The sequence below is a fragment of the Pteropus alecto genome, unplaced genomic scaffold, assembly GCF_000325575.1.
Source record: "Pteropus alecto unplaced genomic scaffold, ASM32557v1 scaffold392, whole genome shotgun sequence".
In the NCBI taxonomy this organism is placed as follows: Eukaryota; Metazoa; Chordata; class Mammalia; order Chiroptera; family Pteropodidae; genus Pteropus; species Pteropus alecto.
The window spans coordinates 1138063-1154734 of NW_006431933.1; the positions used below are offsets into that span (position 1 = coordinate 1138063).

A 16672-nucleotide genomic window follows, 5' to 3' on the forward strand; every position below is an offset into this window, starting at 1 on the left:
CTTTCCATCTCTCTTTTTTAATTGGCATATTTAATCCATTTATATTTAATGTAACTTTTGGTATGATTTGGTTTAAGGATGCCATTTTATTGTTTTCTATTCTTCTGTTGTTGTTGTTCCTGTGTTTTATTTTCTGTCTTTCTGTGGATTACTTGAACATTTTTTAAATTCCATGTTGATTTTTCTGTAATGGTTTTGAGTCTATATCCTTGTGTAGATTTTTAGTGGTTACTCTTTGGGAGCAACCTTTAAAAGGGAGGACCCTTTACATACATAACTTATCAGTCTACTGCTCAGTACCTTTTACCACTTTGAATGAAATATAAAAACTTTACATCACTTAGGTTCATTTACTCATCCAGTCCCAATCTTTATTATATAATTGTTTTAAATATTTTCTGTACATATATTGAGACTGCATTAGACAGTGTTGTAATATTTGCCTCGGCCATCGAACATTATTTATAAAACTGAAAAGGATAGTCTGTTTTGCTTACCCATATTTTTACTCGCGTTCTTTATTCCTGATGTTCCAACTTTCCTTTTGCTCATTTCCTTTCTGAAAAACTTCTTTAGCCATTCTGTTAAGGTAAGTCTTCCAGTGATAAATTCTTATAGTTTTCCTTCATTTTAGAATGTTTTGGTTTCACCTCCATTCCTGAAGGATATTTTCACTTGATATAGAATTATGGTTTGAAAGTACTTTTCTTTCAGCACTTCTGGCCTCCATGGTTTCTAATGAGAAACCTTCTCTCATTCAAATAGTTGATCCTTTGTAGGTAATCAGTCATTTATTTTCCAGTTGCTTTTACTATTTAGCTTTAGTTTTCCAAGGTTAGATTATGATGTGCTTGGGCATGGATATCTTTTGGTTTATCTAACTGATTGGGTTTGATCAGCTTCTTGAGTCAAGGTTTATATCTTACTCAAAGTTTGGGAAGTCTTCAGCCATTATTTTTTCAACTACTTTTTCAGTTCCACCTTCTTTCTCCTTTTCTTCTTGGGACTTCAAATGTATGAATGTTAAATCTTGTGTTATTTTCCCACAGGTCCCTTAAACTCATTTTTTTTTCAGTGTGTATTCTTTCTGTTGATCAGATTGGGGAATTTATCTTGTTTCTTTAGTCTTTATTCAGTTAATTTCATTCTTCTATCAAGCCAATCCCCTGAGTTTATTTCGGTTATTGTATTATTCCATTTCAAATTTTCCATTTGGTTATTCTTTATATCCTCTATATCTTTGCTGAAACTTTCAATTTACTTGTTTCAAAAAAAGTGTTCGTAGATTCTCATTGAAGCATTTTTATGATGGATGTTTTAAAATCCTTGTCAGATAATTCTAACATCTCTGCATCTCGGTGTGTCTATTATCTCTTCTCATTCCCAGTTCTGTGTGTGATGAGTGATTTCCCATTGTATCCTGGACTTTTTGGTATTATGTTATCAGACGCTGTCTTTTTTTAAATCTGTTTTATCTTGCCTCCATAATAACCAGGCCAGTAGGAAAGAGGGGTGCTGTTTACTACCAGTTGCAGAATTTCTAGGCTCCCCATCCTAGTTCTGTTATCTCTCTAAGAAGATCTGCGATCTCTCTGGGAAGGGGGAGGGGTTATTCATTACTCTCCTTACTACTTGATAGGAGTGGAAATCCCCACCTTGTTGCCTCCATAATAGTAGGGGGAGTGGTTGTGGCAAGGGGTACGTCAGTACTGATGGGCTATAGTGACAGTCCAGGCTCTCTACCCAGTAGAGAGGGGCACCTTATTAGTAGGTGGGAGTGGATGTAAAGGCCTCTCAGGTGATGTCCACTGAAAGCACAACAATCGCCCTTTAAAAAAAAACATTTTAAATATCTTTTTGAAATATAATTCTCACATTACACAATTTACTCATTTAGTGTATAATTCAGTGGCTTTTAATATATTCACAAAGTTGCGTAACCATTACCACAATCTAAATTTAGAACATTTTCTCATCCTAGAAAAAAAAAAAAACCTACACATTAGCAGTTACTCTCCAATTCCTCTACTACTCCTAGCCCCTGCCAACCAGTAATCTAATTTCTGTCTCTATGGATTTGCCTATTCTGAACATTTCATATAAATGGAATCATACAGTATACAGCCTTTTGTGTCTAGCTTCTTTCACTTAACATACATTTTTGAGGTTCATCCATGTTTTAGCATGTATCAGTACTTCATCTTTTTACAACTGAATGATATTCCATCGTATGGATATATCACATTTTGTTTATTCATTAGTTGATGGACAATTGGGTTGTCTCCATTTTTAGAGTATTATGAATAATGCTACTATGAACATTTACATACCAGTTTTTATATGGACATATGTTTTCAATTGTCTCGAGTAGACACTTCTAAGTATGGAATGTTACCGGGAGCTGGGTCAAATGGTAACTCTATTTAACCATTTGGGGGAATGCCAGATTTTTTTTCCAAAGGGGCTTCATCAGTTTATACTCCCACTAGCAGTGTATGATGGTGTTTAAAATTCGTTAGTGCTTTGGGCACCATAGACTTCAAATTCCTCTGGTGACCTTGTTTTTGTTTCCTCTCTTGACTTAGAGTCTTGCCTTTGTGCTTGTCCTCAAAGAGATTCTGTCTTTTGCAGCTCTCCCAGCTATAAGCCACTGTTTCTATCACTGGAGGCTTTAGCATGGTGGTAGGGCATGGGGAAGGGGCAGTGTTCTCTAATCTTCTGATTACCTCTCAATCTTTGGACTACATAGTGGTCCTGAGTCTGGGGGTGGGATGGGGAAGGTGGTCTTAAAGGGTAGAGCTTTTTTGCCCCTGCCCCCTGTTCCCCTGTCTGCCTGCAGCAGGTATCCTCTGGTGTTAGTCTATGTCCTGAGGTTCTTCCTCCTGTCTATCAAGGCTTTTTCCCCCTTAGATAACACAAGGAGGCTTTTCCTTTCCCCCAGCATTACTGCAATTATATCAGTGCTCTCACTTGATATCTTTCCCCTGAAGATGAAGCCTTTTGTTCAGTAAGGGAGCCAGGACACTGAGCACCAGGGGCCCAGACAGCACCACTGGGGAAGCTTTTCTCCAGGTTTTCCCCATCTTCCCTATGAGAGCCAAATTGGATTTCTGGAGAAAAAGCTTGCAAGAGGGTGGGAATCCCCTGTAACTACAGCCCCTAGAAACTTCATACTCTCATAGTAGGTCCCTACTTGGTTCCAGCAATTCATCAGAATTTATAGTTTAATGTTCCTACTGTGGCTTCTGTGCCAGGTAAGCAAATGTTCCTGTCCTGTGTCTCCCTGCAGGCATACCTGTCTCTCTTTGAGTTGGCCATTTGTCCTATGACCCATTTCTCTGATGGATTCACAAAAAAGATGTTCATTTTCTGCCTTTCTTGTTTTTTTCTTCTTGTAAGAATGGAAATTTCTTTCTGACCCTCTACCTTATTTTTTAAATTGGGAGTTAGTCATTGAAATGCAATATCAATAATCATTTTCACTGGGGCTTAATTGGCTGCATTAATAGATACATATTTTCTTTGATGTTTAGTGCTTTGATAAGATTCCTATATATGCCTCTCCCTGATTTATCCTCTAGAGCAGAGTTTCCTAGGGGTATGTGAATTTCACATAGGGTTCAGGAGTTTTAGTACCTTCTGTAAATCATATACAGACTTTTAAGGGTTTGTTTTTACGTGTATTTTTTCTGAGCTAGTAATCTTCATCTGATTCTCAAAAGGACCCCTGCTCTTGAAGATGTTTTTAAAAAGCCAACTGCCCTAGAAAAAGCACATATTACTAGATGACCAATTTAAATGTATTAGAAAGTCTTCCATTCTTTCTCCAAAGCCAGGATATTTTCACCTAATATTAGTCTGACTGGTCTATAAAACATATCAACCTATCTTAAAGGATTGACTGCATATCATCTGTAGTCTCATTTATTATGCCCAAGACTTTCATAGCAACAGAGTAAAAGCTCATATATTTTAACCTTCAAATAGAGCCTGTTTACATCAGTTTATCTCTGTTTCTAACAAGCTTGATTTGGTTTTCTGGCCTGCAACACATAAAAAGCACTAAGCTTGTAAATGTACACTTATTACCCAAAAGGAACATTGAGGGATGGGAGAATAACTTGCAGAGCAAACCTCAGATGTCATCTCTTGTATAAAAATTGCCCAGATCTCCATCTCAGATTCAGTTGTTCCTCCTCTTCCATTACCAGGATGCATACACACCTGTGTTAGGTACAAGGTAAGGGGAATACTCGAACCTGCCTAAGCATCCCCAAAGTACATTGCTTTATGGCAATTGATGTTCAGATTAATGTCAGCCCATAGCCATCAAAAATGCCCCATTTATTTTTTTATAAGAAACTTAAGAATTATTTAAAACTATTTGAAAAATATTTCTATGAAAAATAGTTCCATGATTTTTAAAGTTTTAAACTTAGAAATTGAATAAGATGTATTTCATTGGAAAAAATCAGTGTGGGACACAATGTCTTGACAAGACTGGATACCTTTGTTATTGTATAAGAACAGGCTTGTATTCTTTGCTAGGTTTTCTTTACTTTAAGTGGTTGATTCTTCTAGATAACCTGAAAAGCTTTTATTGCCTTAAGATGTATAATTCTAAGAAAGTCACTTATAGTTAACTCTCTTTAGTTAAATCTAGTTACTGTATTTGCAGCTTTGTGTGTGTGTGTGTGTATGCTTTAGGGGGTGACACATCTGCTTGTGGTCAGTTATATATAGTTTCAGATTTAAATGACTATGAATCAAAACTAATCTCTCTCTGCTTCATTTCCATGGTCCAGACAGTGTTCCCTTTTGTGTCATACAGGAAGTAAATGTTTGGCTTTTCCTCTAAAAAAAAAATGTCACATAAATGTTCAGACTAGCTGTGCTTTAAGAAACTGCCCTCCGAGAGATGTTAATAAGAGCAGTAAAAACCAGAGCTGTCCATGAAGGGCATTTTCATTTTGTGGCTCTGGCAGGTTAAGCATTGATATTCTAATTGAATTCATAGTGAGGCCTCCTTTGTTTCTGCAAGCATCTGAGAGGCCAAGATGTGCATGCACTGTTGGACTTGGCATAGCCTCTGGGCTGTATGTTAGCCTGTGAATCCCCTCTTTGACCATAAATGAGCAGATATTTGGTAAGTACAAAGCCTTTTTGTTTCTGGAACTTTTGGGGAAACTACCATTGCATATAGAATAGGCACACAATTAAGAACTTGTAAAACTTCTCAGCTTTATTATCTAGGTCAGTGTCAAGACCCGGATCCCTCATTCATAATCTTTAACAGCAAATGGCCACGTTTTATTTTGTGAAGTTTCTGCATTATCTTGTGGCCTATGGAATGTTGGTTAAAGTTCTTAACGGGGCTCTTGCTTGGGAGCCATGTGTTTGGGAGCCAAACCATGCACGTTTTAGATGAGCCAAGAACTCACATCTTCTTTACTCCATCAGTAGTTACTTTATGGACTAGATAGAACTCAACTCTATACGTCTTTCTGCTTTTAGAAGTAAAGCTGAGACTATGATGATAATAAAATAACTGCAGCTAAAATTTATTTAGCTATTACCATGAGCCCAGTACCATGCTAAGCCATTTATGTAAATTCACCTATTTAATCCTAAACAACAACCCCTCTAAGGTAAGTATGATTACTATCCCCATTTTACAGGTGAATAAACTGAAACAGAAAATTTAGATAACTTGCCCCAGATGATTAAGTGGTGAAATCAGTAGACTAATCCAGGTAGTCTGTCTCTGGATCCATTTTCCTTTCTTTATAGATTTTAATTTCATTTTTAACTATATTAAAACATTTACCTGGTTCAGACATCAAATTATGAAACAAAATACATTCAGAGAGATCCAGCTTTTGTCTCTCTTTTCCCTATTTTCCTCCCTCCCCAGAGTTAACCTTTTTTTTTTAAGTTTTAGGTTTATCCTTTTATCATTTCTTTATGTAAATATATACAAATATGTGTGTATGTGTGTGCCGTTGTATGTGTATAAAACTCACACCTCTAACCAGGATAAACTATAGCTACCTTGCCTGTATTCATTTTAAAAACCTAAAAAATGCCTTTTCTTATTAGAAGCAGATTCATGAGACTAGTCTGATAAATACATTTCAAATCACTTTGCAGATACCTGCCGGAGTACCAAACTTACATTCCTATCCTCTGTTTAACATTTTATGTTCTGCCTCATGCTTGGGACGTTTGAATTCTATAGCAAGATAAGGCAAACTCTTGTACTCTGCCTTGAGTACAAATGCTTCTCTAGAAGCCCTGGATCTGATGCTATTTAATCTGACTAGCTTATAAAATTGAAACCAGGCTTATCATATAAGTCTGCTTTTTTCCTCTAAAGGCAGAAGGGAAAATTATAATAGTCATTGGATTTAGCCTTCATTTGCTTAAGAAAAATAGATATTAGTTGACTGGTGTTCCTGCAGTTCGAGGTTTCCCAGGCTTCATAGAGTGCCTATCTCTGGAGATTTGGTATTTCTTAAGTCGTGGACAAGGGCCAGATTTTATTGGTCTCTCCTTTTATATCTCTTTGCCTAGTCTTCAAATTACTTTTCTGTTTGGTAAATATGTGTATTAGTTTCCTAGGGCTGTTGTAACAAATTACCACAAATTGTGTGACTTAAAACAACAGGAATTAATTTTCTCACAGTTCGGGAGGCCAGAAGTCCAAAATCAGCCAGGTTGTGCTCTCTCCAGAGATTTTAGGGGATATTCCATTTTTTGTCTCTTCCGGTTTCTGGTAACTTAGCATTTTTTGACTCATAAATTAGTGGGTCATTCCAGTCTCTGCCGCCTCCTCTTCTGTCTCAGATCTCCCTCTGCTTTTCTCTTATAAAGATACTTGACATTAGATTTAGGGCCCACCCAGATATTTCAGGATGATCTCTTCATCTCTGATTCCTTAAATTATTTACATCTGCAAAGATTCCTTTTCCAAATAAGGTAACATTCACAAGTTCCAGAAATTAGGATGTAGACATATCTTTTGGAGTGCCACCATTCAACCAACTACAATGTGTTTCAGGTTACTTAGGAAACTATACAGAACAGATTTTCATAAATAATTATATAAAGTATGAAAACATGGCTTATTGTATGTGATTAGATGGTATGGCATTATTAAGCCCAAAGTATGATTTTGCAATTAATTGATTTATATTGTGAAGTGTATCACATGGAAAATAATGAAATATTTTAGGAGGTTGAAAAATACTTGGCTCTAGTATTCTTCACAGATCTAAGGTGGGATTTCCCATACCACTGTCTTTCCCAAATACAGTAGTGTAGCACAATTGTAAATTGCCACCTCCACTGGCTCATTAAAGGCACTCCAATAATTTATAAAAATGGATCAGAGTGTTGAGCAAAATGGTGATTCCATCTCACCCGTTAGCTACCCAGAACACTGAGCTCTGTGCAAAACATGTTAAAAGGATATGTCTGTGATCCTCTCTTACCTCCCTATACAAAGCATTATGTAATAAACCACCAGTTTTTGTTTCCTGTAGATGTAGCTTTCTCTCTCCACAGCATCCAATTAACTTGAATTGACTAGGATTCTTGATAGGAAGGTCATTTTGTTGCCACCCGGCTGCCAGTATGTTTAAGGTTGGTCTTCTTCTCTGCTTAACTCAGGTCATGTTATTTATTCTAAATCTTCCCTAAGTGAAACCAATATGTATTTGCAGGGTTTTCCCTGGAAAGTAGCAAATGGAATGAGTCCTTATTCATTTAAATGGCATCATTTGATTATGTGATAGTTCAGTCCCATACTCTGTGAAATGTCAGTTTGAACAGAACTGCACTGAGAATTAATTGTTTTATTGGATAATGTTTCATGCCTCTACTTTTGTGTTACACATAATATGGACAGTGTTCTCAGAGAACCTTTATTAGCTTTAAAGGCTAAAATGTTTGTGTGATAGCATTTCTTCCTTTGATCCTAGAGAAATGTGGACACGTTTATTCTCAGCCTGCAAGTAGTTTGATTTTTTTCAGAATTAGAAATTAGTAGATGAGGTATAGACCAATGTATATATGTTCTTATGTGAAAATGTATTCCCTCATTGCTTAGATATCAACTGGGACTTCATCACTTAAATCATTGCCAGGCCTCATATCATACTTAAGAACTCGTGGCATACTTTTTTTTCTGTTGTCGAAAAGGCAGAATCACAAAGCCTAGGCTGCCAAAGCCATCAAAGTTATATTTCCAGGCTTGGTGAGCACATTTCTGTGCCCTTTAGTCATCTAGGGGCCCTTTCAACCAGAAGATAATAGTACATCAAACTTTAGATCCATCTCCGTTCCCATATTGTCAGTACCTAATTGTGCTTAGAGTGCGGAAAATGAACTTTGGAGAATCACTTTGTTTCCACAAGTCCAAGTTATAATTATACCCATATTATCATCCCCTACCTCTGCCCTTTGACCTTTCCACACAGCTTGGGATCCCTTGCTAGGGAGTAAGGTTAAGGCTCACACTGGGAGCCTCTTGGCTGCCACAGTAGACATATCAGTCCTGTCTTCCTCAGACATGAAGAGTTCACTGAAAGTGATAAAAATGAATAAACTAGATAGTAAAAGGTTAAAAAAGAAAAGACTAAGGACATTTTTAAAAGATCTAAGTACAAAGATAACTAGAATAAAACTGCAAACCTTCTTAACTATAAAAAATTACAATTGAAAGAGCAAAGAACATGCATCTGGTAGAGAAAGAAAGCATAGGAAATATAATACACACAATTACAAAATGTGAGAGTTGAGACCAGTATATGAGTCATACTAATAAATATGAATGGGCTTTAACACCTGTTAAAGAAAAATATTTTTTGGCTCGTAAAACAAGACCCAACTGTATGCTGTATATAAGAACATACCTAAAACAGCTATTCAAAAATGATAAAAATAAAGAGGTGGACAAAGGAATATCAAGAAGATGGAAACAAAAAAAGCAGGAATAGCAATCTTGGTATCAGACAAAATAGCAATCAGACCCCCCAAAACAAAGAAGGTCACTTTAAAGTTAAAAGCTACAAGTCACCATGAAGATACAATACCTGTGAATAGTTGTACACTGAATAACACAGCAACCACCTTTATGGAGCAAAAACTATAGGAGATGCAAGGAGACATAAATAGAATCACTAATCATAGGAGACTTTCAAACACCTCTCAGTATCAGACAGATTAAATGAACAAAAAAATAGGAGAAGCTCTAAACACCATAAGCAGTAAAGTACTTCTCAAATATATATATCAAATTCTATACCTCGGTACTAGAGATAATAGAATACACCTTCTCAAATATCTATGGTACATACACAAAATATGATCAAACATATTGAGTCACAAAGGAAACATCAATAATTTCCACTAAGTAGAAATATTATAAACAACACTCTGATCACAATGCAGTAAAATCAGAAATTACTAACAAAAACAGAAAGGTCCGAAAGGTCCTTTCCTATGGAAATTTTAAATCCTATTAAATAACTCTTGGATAAAAAGAGGAAATACAAACTGAAATTATAGGTTTTATAAAAATAATGATAAAGAACATTCTATCTGAAATGCTTTCTCCATATCTTAAGTTGCATGATGAGAAACAGGAGGCAAGTATTGTTCAACCTCCTGATAAGCTTTTCTACAAAAAATAATTTGTTTCTCAATGTTTCTAATGTTTAATTACAGTATACTAAAAATATTGGAGTAGTCTTATTTTTTCATTTCTCTATGTATTTATAGTCAACAGTAAGAGACTTACTAATATTTTGACCAAATCGAAGATACAGAAAAATCATAATTTTCCCATTAACATTAAGATCTTTTCACAGTTACTACTCACATCATCATTTTTACAGTCCCATATTGCTGTGCAAAGTGGAACTGCCTGTATGCTTTACAAGCCCCTGTACACATAAATTTGAAAACCTGGGTAAGATAGATAACTTCCTGTGGAAATACAGATTACCAATATTGACTCCACTAGAGATAGAAAACTTAAGAGATAAATTTCCAAAAAGAAATAGAGAAAATTATTAAGGAACTACCCCACAAAAAAACACCAAATCCAGGTGGTTTCATAGGGAACAGATAGTCCCATTAATTCTCAAATTCTAGAACATTGTAGCAGAAGGAAAATATTCTAATATTTTTAGAAACATGCATAACACTGATAACCTAAACCTTAAAGACAATACCAAAAAAAAAAAAGGAAACATAAATATCACTCGTGGGAATGATACAAAAACATTAAACGAAATATTAGAAAACAATACAGTACCATATCAAGAAAATAGTATATCACAACCAAATGATGTTCATTCTAGAAATGCAAATTTGTTTCAGTATTATGAAATCCAGTATTATCATACAGCATATTAATATATATCTAAGGAAAAATTATAGAATTATTTCCATATACACTGAAGAAGACTTCAACAAAATTCAATACGGAGAAGACAGATATGCCCACTATCTCTGTTACTATTCCAAATACTGGTATAGGTATTAGCCAGTACAATTAAACAGGAGAAACTAATTAGAGACATAAGACCATGTAAAGAAGATACCCTTCTCTGTTTACAGATGATTCGATAGCATATCTGGAAAACCATAAGAAAAATCAGTGATAAAACTAACGCAATAAAAGAATTCAATAAAGTAAGCAGGATATGAAGTTAACATATGAAGTCAGTAGCTTTTATAACCAGTTAGAGGATATAAACATGCCTGGGACTTGTTGTAATATAGGAAATTAAGGCAGTACTCCAAAAAGTATGGGATGTTTTGAAAGAGCACGAGCACCAGTCAACCTGAAAGTATTCCCAAAGACCAAAGGTGGAACAATTTCAGCAACAGAATAAGTTAACAACACTGAATTATAACCCAAAGAATAAAATAAGTATCCAGGAGTCAATAATGATATAAATAAATGGGGGAGAAAGGACAGATCTTTCTTACAGAGAAATTCGAATTAATAAATGTAAGACTAAGGGAAATAGAAAATCACCATTAGAACACTACAGTAATAATTCATTGCAGGCAAGATATCTACCAGTGGATAATAAGACTAGTCCATGACAGTTTGAAAAGAAACAGGATGTTTTTATTATCACAAAAGTATTTCCTCTAATAGGATATTAATTACAAAGAGAAATATAGTAACCTGACAGTGAAGAAAACCAGCAAGACATTACCTTAACCAAGCGATCAAGTTTAACATCACTGCTAATAAGACATTGGCATAATATATCCCTTATATAATGGAATGAGAAGGGTACACCATCAAAAAAAATGAATAATCTCAATCTAATCATGAGAAAACATCACACAAACCCAAATTGTAGGGACATTTTATCAAATATATGACTAGTACTCTTCAAAAGTTTCAAGTTCTTGAAAGACAAAGGAAATACTGAAAAACTGTCACCAATTGGAGATACTAAGGAGAGACAACTAATTGCAATGTGAGATCCTGAGTTGAATTCTGGAACAGAAGGACAGTAGAGGGAAAATTAGTAAAATTTGAATGAATTCTGTAGATTAATAGTATTGTAGCAGTGTTAATTTTCTCGTTTAGGCAATTGTTCTCTGGTTATGTACGATGTTAACATTAGAGGAAACTGTGAAGCGTATATGGGAGCATTGTACTCTTTTTTTTACATCAGGACATCCAATTTATTTTTTATTTTATTTTTATTAAATTAGAGTGACATTGGTTAATAAAATTATATAGGTTTCAAATGTACAATTCAATAATACATCATCTGTATATCGCATTATGTGTTCACCACCCAAAGTCAGATCTCCTTCCGCCACCATATATGTGACCCCCTTTACCCTTATTTACCTCCTCCCTCCCTCCTTTCCCTCTGGTACCCACTAAACTGGTGTCTGTGTCTATGGTTTTTGGTTCTCTTGTTCATTTGTTGCTTTTAGTTTTATATCCCACATATGCATGAAATCATATGATTCTCAACTTTTTCTGACTTTATCTCATTTAGCATGATAATTTCAGGATCCATTCACGTTGTCACAAATGGCAGTATTCATCTTTTCTTATGGCTGAATAATATTCCATTGTATATATATACCACAGCTTCTTTATCTACCCTTGTATTGAAGGAAACTTCGGTTGTTTCCATGTCTTGGCCACTGTGAATAAATCTACAATGAACATAGGGGTACATGTATCTTTGCCGATAAATGTTTTAAAATTTTTTGAGTAGATACCCAGAAGAGGGAGTGCTGGGTCATATGGTAATTCTACAATTAATTTTTTAAGGAACCACTGTACTGTTGTCCATAGTGGCTGTACAAATTTTCAGTCCCACCAGCTGTGTATGAGTGTTCTTTTATCTCCGCATCCTCACCAACACTTGTTATTACTTGTCTTATTGATAGTAGCCATTCTAAAAGGTGTGAGGAGGTATCTCATTGTGGTTTTGATTTGCATTTCCCTAATAGCTACTAAAGTTGAGCATATTTTCATATGTCTGTTGGCCATTTGTATGTCTTCTTGGGAGAAGTACCTATTCAGTTCTTCTGTCCATTGTTTAATTGAATTGTTTGGTTTTTTTATTGAGTTGTATGAGTTTTTTTATATATTTTGGATATTTGCCCCCATCGGAGATATTTACAAATGTCTTCTCCCACTCGGTTGGTTGCCTCTTCGAATTGTTGAAGGTTTCTTTTGCTGTTCAGAAGATTTTTAGTTTGATATAGTCTCATTCATTTATTTTTTTTTAACTTATCTAAGTCTAAAATTATTTCTAAGTAAATAATTAAAAAATAAGGCGATGGCTAAATAATCAATTATGTTATCAGAGGATACTTTTTGCTTAATTTAAGAGAGTTAAGGATTGTTTGTTTTGAGAACACTTGAGAGCTTGCTCCCCAGCATATGTCTTCTGTTCGGTTCCAATAAACTCTTACAAAAATTCTCTTAAAATAAAAAGGATTGTTTGTTTTATGCAAACTGTTTTGAAGTTACCTGTATTATTAATTTAAATTCAAGGATCCCAAGGAAATAATTCAAGAAGGACTCCTTTACTATTTATTAGATTGAGAACAAGCTGGCTTCCCTGTCAACACTTCAGTCCTTTTCCAAATAGAAGTTAGCCATTTAGGAAGTTAGAGATGTTTCTCTTATCAAAATATAGAGAGAGTGGGGATGGTATTTTTAAAAGAACATTAAATGATGTTAGTTCCTTAGTGATGATCTTCTCAAGGTGTGTGCAATGTCTTCCCAGGTATTCCGGAAGGACCTCATCAGTGCCATGAAACTGTCAGATTCTCAACACATTAATCCTGACAGCTATTACCTCTTTACGGATACATGGAAAGAAGAATGGGAAAAGGGAGTCCAGGTACCAGCCAGTCCAGACAGTGTTCCACAGCCTTCCGTCAGGTATTTGTATGTTTGTACCTTTGACTTAAAGAATGAATGTTCTAATGGTTACCTATATGCTGCTTAGAGAGAGACTTTGAGTGGCTAATTATACATTTCTAATACAAAGCCATATACCATGTTCACTAGTTCACTCAGACCAGTGGAAGATTATGCCAGACTAGGATAGGTCAGTAGTTAAAATTAAGCTCATTTATTTAGGGATATATGTGCTATTTGAAGTCCAGTATGAAATTATAAGATTTTGGAGACCACGGTTTCCAAGTCTGACTCAACAATCAGTAGCATTTATTAGTCTTTGGAGAGAAACATAATCCCATAATGACCCTAGTAATACATAACCCCATGAGAAGTTGCTTCATTATAATAGGGGCCTTATAGTGATAGAATCTGTAAATAGAGGGCTAAATATTTAGAGTTTTAAAATGCATAAACATAAATGAAAGGGGATAACTGGAATAATTGAGTTGGTTATAAGCACATAGCCTTCATTTGCAAAGACTTGAGAAGAAAGTTTAAGATAAGACTTTGGTTTTGTGAAAAGGGAAGAGGATTTTCCTGCCAGAGGAAGTAGTGAGTTCAGCTCCTCAGAAGTAATGACTGGTTTTGGAAGCCATTTTTCCTTACTGGTCTTTGTGTTCCCAGTGCTTTACACAAAAACTGGCATGAAATAAAATGCTTGGTATAAGTTTTAGTGTACATATGAGCGAGCGAGCGAATGACTAACTGAGTGACTGAGTGAAGGACAGGAGGGAAGGGATAACAACAGATAAAGAGGCTGATGGGACCTGCTAGTTACTATGAGAAATTGTGCATCTATTTATTTCTAGTACATACTAGGTTCTTAAAAGACAGAGGTCACATCGTTGAATTCTCTGTTCCTAGCACCAGGTTCTTAAGACCTAGTCATGCTCCAGAAATGCTTGTTGATTCACTTCTAGAAACCCAAGCCCAGGCCATCCCACCCACAGAGACTGTCCATGCTCTGTTAAGGAAAACTCCATACTCTTGCCCAGCGCATATCCTGAGTCTTACGAGCTCATCATCATCAACACCATCTCCTGCTTCCTAAAAATCAGAACAGCATCATGAATGAACACAAGAGTCAGGCATTTTCATATCCTTGCTTTCGGTATTTTTATATATCATAGCAGTAACAGTGGATAGCCTAGACTTCCACCTCAACCTGGCAGTAATGATGCATCCGTCCCCATCCCATCTAAGGTGATATCAGAGAAAACTTAGTAGAAAGTCAGGACTTTCACCACTGTCCAGTGGTAATGAGTACACTCCCTCCCTGTGGTGTCAGTGGAGGAGGCCACATAGGGAGCAGTAGAAGAGAAAAGAAAGACAAGCCATGACTATAAGCTACCTCACAGCAGAACCCCTACTGTCAAAATAGTACATTTTCAATACACATTTATTGTTGTAAAGAGAATAAGACAAAGGAAGCAAAGAGGAAAATGGGTGGGTGTTGGGAAAGAAAATTAATGAAGAAGCAAAAAAATATTATGGTAAGAAAAGCAAAGATGAGGATAGGAAGGGCATAAAAACAAGAGCCAATAAGGGCCGAACCTCCCATTTTAAACACTTACCTTTCCTATACTGAAAGTGAAAAGGTTTTTTCACTTTCTCAGTCACTTAATTGATAGAGTTTACTGTAAGTGGACATGCATTACAACTAATGAATGACATTGTAAATCAAAATAGGAAAGTAGGAGGTAAGAGGATTTCACTAAGTTCCTCAGGTCAAGTTCCAAGTTTGTCCATGATCACCATGGGCTTTTATAAATGTGCAGCTTGCTTTTTTTTTTTTTTTTAGATTTTTTAAAATTGAGATATAATTGATGTTTCTTATTGAGAAAGAATTCACATACCATAAAATTCACTCTTTTAAACTGCATGCTGCTTTTTAATATATTCGGAGTTATGAAACTATCACCATTATGTAATTCCAGTTTGAAGGCAAGAACTCCAAGATCAAGTTGCTGTCAGGGGTGGTGTCCAGTGAAGCCTTTCTTCCTGGCTTGTAAATGGCTCCCTTCTCTGTATCCTCACATGGTCTTTCCTCTGTGTGCATGAAAAAGGATATCTGGTGTCTCTTCTACTTTTTTTCTTCTTCCTCTTATAAGTACAGCAACCCTATCAGATTAGGTCCCCACCCTTGTGACCTCACTTAACCTTCAATAACTTCTTATAGATAAGCCCCATCTCCAAATATAGTCATCCTGGGAGTTAAGACTTCAATATATGAATTTTGGGAGGACACAAGTCAATCCATAACAGCCAGTAAATCTACCTTCTCTCTCTATAGATTTGCCTGTTAAGGACCTCTCATATAAATAGAATCATACAATATGTGGCCTTTTGAGTCTAACTTTCTTTGCTCAGCATAATGTTTTCAAGATTCATCCATGTTTTAATATGTATCAGTATATATTGTTACTTGTTATGGCCAAATAATATGGTATAAATATACCACATTTTACAAGCCATGTATGAGGATTCCATTTTCTCTATGTCTTCACATGTTGATTATAGCCATCCTCATGGGTATGAAGTATATATCATTGTGGTTTTGATTTTTATTTGCTCGATGGCTAATAATGTTGAACATCTTTTCTTCATGTACTTATTAGCCATTCGTATATTATTTTTGGGAAAGAGCTTTTCTGCTTTATTACAAAAAGAAGCAGCCATAATGTGGTCAGAAAATATAAGGTTGATCTTTTTCTCTCTTCCTGTGAAATGCTACTGTTCAAACAGCCAAAGTATATTATCTCAATTCACTTCTTTATCACATTCACTTTGGAATGGATGACTTTAGCTGCTGAAAATCTGACCTTTTAGGGAATAAGGCAACAAAGTTCCCTACCAGCAGTTCCATAATGTCCCACTTTTTTTTTATTACGTTTATCAGGGTAACATTGGTTAATACAATTTCGCTTAGCATGATTATCTCGAGGTCCATCCATGTTGTCGCAAATAGCAGTATTCCATCTCTTCTTATGGCTGAGTAATATTCCATTGTATTTATGTACCACAACTTCTTTACCCAATCATCTATCATAGGACACTTCGGTTGCTTCCATGTCCTGGCCACTGTGCATAATGCTGCTATGAACATCGGTGTGCAAATATCTTTTCAGATACGGGTTTTCAAGTCTTTCAGATAAATACCAAGTAGAGGATTGCTGGATCATATAGTAGATCAATTCTTAG

The 16672-nt window shown here is 35.6% G+C and overlaps 1 protein-coding gene across 2 annotated transcripts in view; it reads left to right on the forward strand.

The window, feature by feature from the left end:
* JADE3 (jade family PHD finger 3) overlaps positions 1–16672 on the forward strand; it is a 133705-nt gene that overhangs the window by 75168 nt on the left and 41865 nt on the right. For both annotated transcript variants that reach the window (XM_006906900.3, XM_025043389.1), the window contains one exon: positions 13293–13450. In XM_006906900.3, the coding sequence (XP_006906962.1) occupies positions 13293–13450 (158 nt within the window). The remainder of the gene's footprint in view (positions 1–13292; positions 13451–16672) is intronic.